The 10,100-nt window shown below is 37.4% G+C and overlaps 1 protein-coding gene across 4 annotated transcripts in view; it reads left to right on the plus strand.

Moving 5' to 3' along the window:
* The window catches only part of SP3 (Sp3 transcription factor), a 30,204-nt gene that overhangs the window by 18,000 nt on the left and 2,104 nt on the right, over positions 1 to 10,100 (plus strand). For all 4 annotated transcript variants that reach the window (XM_015868441.2, XM_015868442.2, XM_015868443.2 and 1 more), the window contains 2 exons: positions 3,237 to 3,429; positions 9,602 to 9,798. In XM_015868441.2, the coding sequence (XP_015723927.1) occupies positions 3,237 to 3,429; positions 9,602 to 9,798 (390 nt within the window). The remainder of the gene's footprint in view (positions 1 to 3,236; positions 3,430 to 9,601; positions 9,799 to 10,100) is intronic.

Raw genomic sequence — 10,100 nt, forward strand, 5'->3', positions numbered from 1 at the left:
CTTTTAGTAATGCCAGGAGTGCTCACCAGGATCATAATTCCAATTGCCTGCATGAAGATAAAGTTCTTGATGCGTCAGTGTTTGGATGATGAGTTGTAGATGGGCTGTCAGCACAGGAATATGGCTCATAAGAGGCACATTGTCTCTAAAGGTAGTAATTTTTAAGGATGAAAGGAGAAAGAAATGTGCACTGTCAGTGATATGTCCTCTTCGTTCTTTGTCTTACGGAAGTGATAGTTCTCAATTTGCATTTAAACATCATGCTGTTTTATAATCCATGTATTCCATGTACATTTTGAAGTTAAATTTTCTTAATCAAAATGTTTTCCTTTATCTGAATAAGTAACTTGGCTGTGCAGAAGTCTCAAGTATGTTTTATCAAGAATGGTGTCATCGCTGATTGAAAAACAATAGTAAAAACTTCTGCACCTCTTAGTTCTCATAATGCTGTAGAAAGTGGCATTAATTCTTTCTCTGCTTCTGAAGTCTTCGTTTATCCTTTTACACTGTTACCACAGTGCTAGCCTTTTTTCTAAGCTACTGAAGCACTCACGTGGTCCCTGATTTACAGCTTTAAAAGTGCAAAAAGCTCTTCAGCCTTCTTTTAAAATTACTGAATGAAAATTATCCTAATCTGGTGATCTGTTATTATGTATTTACTGTAGTAGAGGTTTTTATTATTATTATTATTTAAGCATCTTGCTGACTTTTTGTCAGTAGGAAGCATTTAATTCTTAGATAGCGATAGGACAATTATTTGCCTTTCATGTAAATAGAGAACAGAATATTTACCAAAAAGTTCTGACTTTCTGAACTGTTGCTGACACTTGTGTCAATTGACCCTAGTAGCTTTCTAATACTCTTATGTAGGAATATTTGATTAAGAATTCTGTGTCCTCCTGCTTTCCTTACCTATATCTGTGGTTGCTTCTGTGCTGAGCGTTGTCAACCTGACTGTATCAGTGGGCAGTGGTAACTTTCCACATGGCTGTAGCTGAAATGTAGTCAAGAACAGTACAGCTGCACTTACACTTGCATAGTTTCATCCTATCAGTTTAGTTAATCTTCTCCAAAGTGTTGAAAATGAATCTTGTAGTTATTTTTATTCACCAGATGCACTTAAACTTGTTCCTTATTGTAGTCAGCTCTCAGTGTTCTGTGATTATAGAATAGTCCCTTTGGAATGAAGGTGTGCATGGGAATCACAGTTTCCATCCTTCAGAGGAGAATAAAAGCTGAAACAAGTCCAACGTCTTCATATACCAAGAACTCATTTGAAATGGTATTTTGGCTGTATTAACCCCTTCATATGTACTTTGGACCTTAATGAAGAAGCAAGGACATGTGGAAATTTGGAAGCACAGAAATAAATTGTAATAAGGCAGATGTGACCTGGGTTTAACTGGTGGGAAACAAAAGTTGCCTCGATGTTACCAGTGCTTGCATGTGATAACGTCAGCGATCAATGTATGTAGTCCCAAAAAACGACGTGGAGATGACTGACATTTTTTGGTGGTGCACACAAGCAGGCTGGCAGTGGCCTTTGCTGACAGCCTTACCACCTCAGTGTATTTGAATTCGTTACGTGCCCTGTTGTGTAAGAGTCATTGAGGCTCTTGCCTCTTCCTCAAGATGCCTTAAGTCCATCTATTTATGCGTTTAATAATCCCTATTTTTTTTTTTTCCTGGCTCTTGGTGCCCCGTAAAGAAAAACATTTCATGGCTTGTATTAGTACTAGTTTGTGCCAGTGGCTAATCATTTTCACTGTGAAAAAACAACAACAAAACAAATCCAGACTACAGTGCTGATCTGAGGAAGGGCCGGGTACAGCTTTTTATGTGAAATGACATTTAGAAACTGTTTTTATTTGTTTTTGTAAATACAGATTTAGATTCTGTACTCATTGGGAACCCAGAGGAGTTTCTGAAGGGAAAAAGATGTTCCTATTAAAATGTAAATTTGTTAAAATAGTTGTCTCATGGGATACTGTGATATTGTAATTGGTTCTTGGATTAGACAGAATAAATGCTCTGTAGCTGTGTGTAGCTGTTTAGAAGGAATGCTCCAAGGAACAGCTGATAGCTGCTCATTACCTGTTGATGGTATTAGATGCAGTATGTAATACTTATTCTTTGAGATTGTTCTGTTTATTTTATGTTACAAATTAAAAAGCCGTGTGATGTTTATGTTCAGCCATACAATCATAGTGATGGTAGACAATAGAGCATTGAGTTTTGTGTTTTAATGACATGAGTGTAGACGTCTTCTTTTAGAAGGATTAATTTCTTTGGACAAACGCTTAGCTTTGAATGTTCCGATTGGACTTGTAAGTTTTGCACAGTGGGTTTTAGATTTGGACTTGATTTTTCTGCCTGTGTTTTAGTTCAGGTGAGATGAAAGACTTGTAAAATATTTTGTCTTTTTCCTGAGGCATGAATTATTTTAGGGATATGTAGCTTGTTTGGGATGGGGAGTCAGAGTTCATGTGCTTGTAATTGAGACTTGAGAGACCTTTGTATTCATGAAAGTGCGATGACTGGCCTACTAGCTCTAAATGACCTTTAAGTAGTTTGTGTGTTGTTTACTTCTTTCTTATGCTGAACAACATTTTTCCCTGAATGTTTTTTTTCTTTATGGATAGTTGTTTATTCTTTTTCTTTAAATTTGAGATGAGGAGGGGAAAAGGAGGACAAAGGAATGATTTTTCTTTGTTTTCCTTATGTGTCTGCCTTTTTTTAGGTTAAAACTTTTTATTTGATGTATTTTTTTATTATATTTGTCACAGTGCATACTGAAAAAATTTTAAAGATCAGTTATAAATTGTGTTTGTACTCTACGTCACATTAACTGAGAAGTCCTGTAGAAATGTAATTTCCTACTCCAGATCGGCTGAAAAATGCTTTTACTTTTTTAATGCGTTCACTTTTTTTAACCTCTGTCCAACCTCTTGTTCCTCATTTTCCTATCTTTCAGGCAACCAGAATCCTCCAGGTGACAGCATTACATACCAGGAATTGTTCATATTTGAAGTTTAATACTTGGTTACAGCATGTCTTCAACTTTGAAATGTATAGCAAGATAAACTTTATATTTTACAGGTTACAGGGGCACAGAAGCAATGTCAGTATGCAATAAAGCATGTTGACATCTGACTGACATAACACTTGAAAGCAAAATATTTGATCATTATGGTTTCTTTCTTTAGTTAATGGGCTGTGTTCCATCTTTTCTTCAGATATTAGGATTAAAGAAGAGGAGCCTGATCCAGAAGAGTGGCAGCTCAGTGGTGATTCTACACTGAATACCAATGATCTAACACATTTGAGAGTACAGGTAGTAGATGAGGAAGGGGACCAACCACATCAAGAGGGAAAAAGACTGCGACGAGTTGCTTGCACATGTCCCAACTGCAAAGAAGGTGGTGGAAGGTATGTAACTAGCAATGTGATAAAATGCATAAAATGATGAAAACAAATAGTGGGGGGGGGGAGGGGAAAGGAGGTAACAACAGTGATCTATAACAAGAGAAAACTGTGGGTTTATGCAAAAGAGCTTATGCGCTGAAGGTCTGCTACCTTTGTTTCTGGGCTAGCAGGTGGAAGGAGAGATTATTCCATCTTCTCTGAGTTACTCCATTAAGATCAACTGGAAAAATCTGGAGTTAGATGCCACCTAGTACAAGTGAGGAGAGTAGAATGTAGCTCTAAATAGTACAAAAATGAAGTATTTTGGAATATGCACATCTGTGATTGGATTCCTATCATATGTCAAGGGCTTGATTAAACAACATGTTCTTGCATTTCCACGCTGATTGATCGTTTATTTTTTTTCCAGTTTGATTGCATTGGTTTGTTGTAGAAACAGCTATCCTGGTTTTCTTCTTAGTTTCCTAACAGGATTGTATATTAGATCTAAAGAATTTTTTTTTTTAGTTGACTGATTGTTTTCAGTGAAATTTATTGTTGATAGGGTAAATACATATTCTAAGCTTTTATTAGCAGGAGACCTCAGGGCCCTTCAGGGGTCTATGTTTTATCATTCTGTGTATCATGAAAGTATTTTTTCAGCTCTTCTTTCTTAGCAACATTTTATTTTATTTTAAAACACTTCATTTCAGATATGTGAAGAAGTGGGGATATTAGGTGCCATTTGCAAGTAAAATTATTTAGCCTAACTTTGTGTTTGATGTAGTTGTTTGAAGACTTTGCAGTAGACTAAAATATGTTCATTTTGATAATACTGGAGTTATGGAAGTCTTGTTTTTGTGAGTACTATGAAAGAGCTGGAGCAAATGCGGCCACGTTTATTGTGATCTCATTGGCTATGCTTTGAGCCTGGAAGTTGGACCATGTGACATTCAGAGGTTCTTTGGAAAAGAAATTATACTGTAAATTACTGAGTTCTGGTTCAAGGACCTGTGTGTGTCCATGGCTTTAAAATTTTAAAGTACACACTAAATATAGACAATAGTGTCTAGTCTTTTTTTTTTTTCTTTCTTTTTTTTTTTTTTCGGTGTATGTTTTAGATATCTTCTTTTCAAGCCTAGGGAGGTAATGTGTTAGGCATCCATGTCGAGTAGAAATTGTTTTAAGACACTTAATGGTACAGGTTGGATATTTTGGAAAAATATCTTTGGAAGAGTGGTCAGGAGCTGGAATGGGCTGCCCATGGAGATGGTTGAGTCTGCATTCCTGGAGGTGTTCAAGAACTGAAGTTTAGATGCTGTACTAAGGGATGTGGGGAAATATTAAGTGGTTGGTGGATGGTTGGACTAGGTAATCTTGGAGGTCTTTTCCAACCTTCTGTGATTCTGTGGTAAGACAAAATCACTTTCATATGTTTTCATCGCAAATGAAGTTATTGGTGGTATTTGTGGTTACAATCATAGCATCTTTGTACATCATTTTTTTCTTTTGTTGTTGTTGAATTCCTATATGTAGTCCATTGAAACCTGACACAGACATTCCTAAGTTCTTGGTGATCATTGGCTCTGCTCTGAAGATCTGCTCTAGGAGAAAACTGACAATGTTACATACAAAGACCACACTCCTATAAACTGTAGGGATTTTGCATCATCCATCTTAGTCACACTCTATTCCAGGTTGGAGTGGCTTTAATGTAGATGCATCATTACTTCAAAATTCTCTTAGTCCTAAATGGAGTTACTATGATATTAGATTCTAAAGTTGAAGCTCCAGAGAAAATATGATTCTGTCTGACTGAGAGATGGTTCTGATAAAGTCTGGAGAAGTCTGAGTGTAACGCACTTTGGAACCGGGGGCTGAGTTCAAGCCAGATTTAGGGCAGAGGCAAGATAGATAAGAATCTATAATCATTGTTTAAGGAAGGACTGGCACACATCAAACATCTAAAGTAAGTAGAAAAGTAGGACAGGAAGTTGGGATCTGAGAGGAATTAGGACTGTAATAGAAAATGGACAGTGAAGAAGTCAGCGGTTGGTAAGCAGAAAAGGAGCAAAAATGCCTACAGCTACTAGAGTAACTTTCTCATCAGAGCTTACTTCCCGTCAGGATTCCTTCAGAGTCTAGCAAAAAAGAACAAAAGCCATCAGAGGAATGTTTTCTTTACCACTTTGGTATACATTGATAGTATTTTGTAGCTTCTGCATTTGTTAATTTATCTCTAGTTCTGGAATTTAAAGTTCTGTTTTGTCTCTCTGTAGGCGATTTCTAGAGTTTTATGCAATAGAACACTTGCTTTCATATTTTTTTTTTTTTTCAGAAGGCATTTAGTGTTGTTAAAATGATGTTAAAGTTACAAAACTGTAAAGTTGAAAGTTGGCAAATGCCAAAGTTAAGATACTCTAAAACATTAATTTAATTGCTTGTGCATATGTATTATGATTTGCAACAAAAACACATGGGAAATGAATAATTCTAAGATGATATGAAAATAATATGTAAATAGTAAGATAAGGAAAATGCATTAAATCAGCGTGAGAAAGCTGAATGGAGATTCATTCAATGAGTACTGTCCCTCCAGTGCGCTGAATGAGGTAGGAAAAGGCAGTACATGGCTTCACATGTACAGACCTCATTCTAGTTTCATCTTTTGTATAGTTGTAGTTCTGGCATTTCTTGCCATTTTTGGGGGAGCAAAGGAGAATTGAGGGTTGGGTTTTTTTTGTGTGTGTGTTTTTTTGTGTGTGTGGTTTTTCACTCTCAGTAAAGGCTTAGAATATGCTGCAGTCTTCAAAGGATTTATGTTTGTACCAGTTTGGTGAAGTAGAGAGCCATTGTTACCATTATTGTACTTGGCAGAGGAAAAGATAGGAAACAAAGAGGGGTGGTGTGGTGGATGTGTAAATTAAAAACTTACAGCTTCAAACACATAATGTAGTAGTTATGGGATGGTCAGGGAGAGAGATATGACTTGGAGGATGACTGAACCCAAATGGGCTGCCTTAAGCTTACAGTTAGTTTGTTGGAAGTTGGGTGGAAATTTCACCATCCTCTTAATTCCATCTGGAATTACACTGAGATGTGACTATTATTGTCTGGATCTATAGAGGAACAGTGCTTCTGAGTTCCATTTCAGGTATGTAACTCTAAAATATGCATTCTTAAAAGGACTAAAATGCCTTTTCTTTACTGTTGAAATACTTAATGTTACCCCTAGAAATACTCTTGGAGGAAAGTCTGGTTTCTTAAGTAGATGGAGGTGTCTTGTATTGAAACTATTGGATTCTGCATGGCTACTGGGAATTGTGGTTTGTGATCTTAATAAAGCTAAAATGTGCCATGAAAATACTTAGAAGTTAATTGATTTGAAGACTGCAGTTGAGGGGTAGGTCTGAGTCATATCTTTTTATTTGGTGACGATGGTTCTTGGCCAGTGCAGCAAGAAAGGCCTCTTAGTGTGACATGTTACGGTGCAGTGCCAGTCTGTCACAGCTGCAGAGCGTCCAGACATAATTTGGCTCATATCCAGTCACTTTAGAGCACACATGAAGCAAACGTGCAGATGTCTGTTTGAAACTAAGTACACTCAGTAACTCATTCACAGTAGTCTTGCGCGTTTCATTCTGTGAGTTCTGACCCTTCCCTTTGCTTTTGACTTAAGGGTGTCTGCTAGTATTCCATTGCATGTTAGATGATGTGCTCAGAATTACATATGCTCTACCACCTAAGCTGACTGTGAGCTGAACCTTGATTTCCTTCAGTCCAGACTAAAGGTTCAGTTAAGCAACATCGAACGATTGACTCAGACTCTTAGTTGTTATTTTATATGATTTGTGCCATATTTATACACCGTGTCATACAAGTTAAAAAGTACTTGCGCAGCCTACTGTGCAAATAACTGGCACAGGTTGGCCAGATATGTGATGGAAGCCCCATCCTTGGAGACCTTCAAGCTCAGGCTGGGCAAGGGCTCTGAGCAACCTGATCTAGCAGTAGGTGTCCCTGATCATTGCAGGGGGGTTGGACTAAATGGCCTTTATGGGTCTTTTCCAACTCAAATGATCCTGTGATTGCAGAAGGGAAGAATATAACATCCTTACATGTTCTCCAAGTATAAAATACCTGAATATTTTTATATATATGTATGTATATATGTATATAGAAATATATTCCAATGCAGAAATGCATTTTACTATAATTCACAGAGGCTTCTTAGAGTTTCATTACCCATCCCTACTCCATGTAAGATGCAGGATAGTAGGATTACGTGGGGAAATCTTCCAGTTACCAAGATTTTAGAATGGAAACATAGGTGTACCTATCTATGTTGCTGCAGAAGTCAGCTACACAGTTAGTGGGTGCTTTGAGCTACTGAACAAGAAGACCTGAAGAAAGACTGTCTAGAACTTACACGTGATATGAATGAGAAATGAGCCCAAGAACATCTGGTTGCATTGGGACTAAAGGAGGATCACTTTTTTTCCCTGGAGTCTGGAGGGTGGGGTGCTTTGTGCTGCAGGATGAACACTTCTGGAACTTCTGAGTTTTGTGTGATGCAGAGGCAGGGAAATTAGAAAATGGGGCAATCTAAAGACATTTTGTTAAATATCTTTGAGATTGGCTGATCCTCAGCTTATGAATATTGAGATTTTGTGTAGGTGGCACTGTACTAAGCTAAATGTCTGACATTAGAACTGATTTTATCTTTCAGTCTTGACTTGAGGGGAGCCCAGGGAAGAGTATGAACATTGATGGTTTAGATGTAGCATGCATTACCAAAAAAGGACATACTAGTTGGAGTAGAAGATGTAAAAAGGGCAATGTTTCATCCAGTAAGTGATTTTGGGACTTGTGAGGGGGAAGAAAAAATACTCGCCAGTATAATTATGATGGAAAAGGTTAAGATGTCAGGTCAGATGTCAGAGCATTGTTTGCAAGGAATTTATAAACAAGCTGGAAAAGACACATGAACTTTGTGTGAGGCCGTGGAAGAAGGGTAATAAAAAAAGAGATAATCAGAATCTCTTATGTCATCATTAGATGTAAATCAGAGATGCTCTGAATTCAGTGACGAGGATCTGGATTTTATGGTTGCTTGGCAAATCCACCAGGTACTAGACTGTTCACTGGGAGTGGAGCATCATAATGCAAGGGGAAAAAAACGTCTTGGAGAGGCCACTAAAAATCCTGTAGCCAATCATGGAGGAAGGAGTGCCAATGTGATTTTTTAGTATCCACTTAAGCTGTTAGAAGTTAACATTGCTGATTAGTAAGATGGCATGATGCTTGGCTGCGTTTTTTAGTCTCCTCCCTTGTACCAGCATTTACCATTTGTATAGCTGCCCTGTCAGCCAGATCTGTTCTCTGGAGTGTGCCTTGTTCAGCAGCAGCCTTTTGCTGGCTGGACTAATCTCTTTCTCTGGTTCTTCATAAGCTCTTATCTCTCTGGTGGTTTTATTTAAAATAAAATCTTAATAATTCTTTTGTATTAGGTGCTGGTGCTTAGTCAATCACCTAGTATTTCATTTAGGGAGCATCTTAAAATAGGCGTCAAGCTCAGGAGTCTGGATTATACTGCCTGTTAATGATGTATTCTTTGTTAAGAATTTTATTTCTGAAATACCAAGGAATTAATGTGAATATCAGCAAGATCAATTATTTCACTCCCTGTAGTGGAAATACGCAGGTTAGTATGCTTATTCTACGACCCCAAACTGCTTCTCAAGTTTCCCCAAGATGCCAGAAGTCCCATCTGTTCTCTTCCCAGTTGCCAAAAATCTCGAGTTTCCCTTTTGGCAATTGCAGTTGTTTATGTTTTTTTGCCAAAATTAAAGTTGAGATTAATTTAAAATATGAGCACTTCAACAGCAAAGTAGTACAAACGGCTGTAATGATTTTATTTCCAATTTTATGAACGTGTATCTTTATTCAAGATTACATTTCTATTACCTAAACTTTACAGGCTGTTGAATCAATAGTCTGTGGGGTTGGGATATCACGATGGAATTTAGTTCCACCTTCCTATGGAGCGTACTTTTTATTTGAAACAAAAATAAGAAACTGCTCAGATTTGTTTGCAGACCTGTTGGTATATCTGACCTCACTTACGTTTATGGCCACTGTTTAGGAGGAATGTATCTGAATGGATGAATAAATTCACTTTTATTTTTTTTAACAGAGGTTCCAACTTGGGAAAAAAGAAGCAACACATTTGTCACATACCAGGCTGTGGCAAAGTATATGGGAAGACTTCACATCTGAGAGCTCATCTCCGCTGGCATTCTGGAGAGCGTCCATTTGTTTGTAATTGGATGTTCTGTGGCAAAAGGTTCACACGCAGCGATGAGCTTCAGCGACACCGAAGGACGCACACAGGTTTCCAATCTTTGATTCTGGAGCCTTTTACTACAGAAATGTCATGGAGAGGGCTTGGATGAATAAATTTAAGAGGAAAACAGATCTCTGAATTGGATTGATTTTTATGTAGTACAGTTCTCTAAAATCATCTAATATTTGGTACATGTACTCTTTGGTAGCTCTGAGGGGAAAAAACAGTGACCTTATTGATTCAGAACTGACACTTAATATTTAAATAACCTTAATCAAAATCCTTTGATTCAGGTTTAACAAAGAGTTTCATTTGTTTGAACTGAATGAGAACTGTTGTGGGGGATTTT

Source organism: Coturnix japonica, chromosome 7, assembly GCF_001577835.2.
Source record: "Coturnix japonica isolate 7356 chromosome 7, Coturnix japonica 2.1, whole genome shotgun sequence".
Lineage (NCBI taxonomy): Eukaryota > Metazoa > Chordata > Aves > Galliformes > Phasianidae > Coturnix > Coturnix japonica.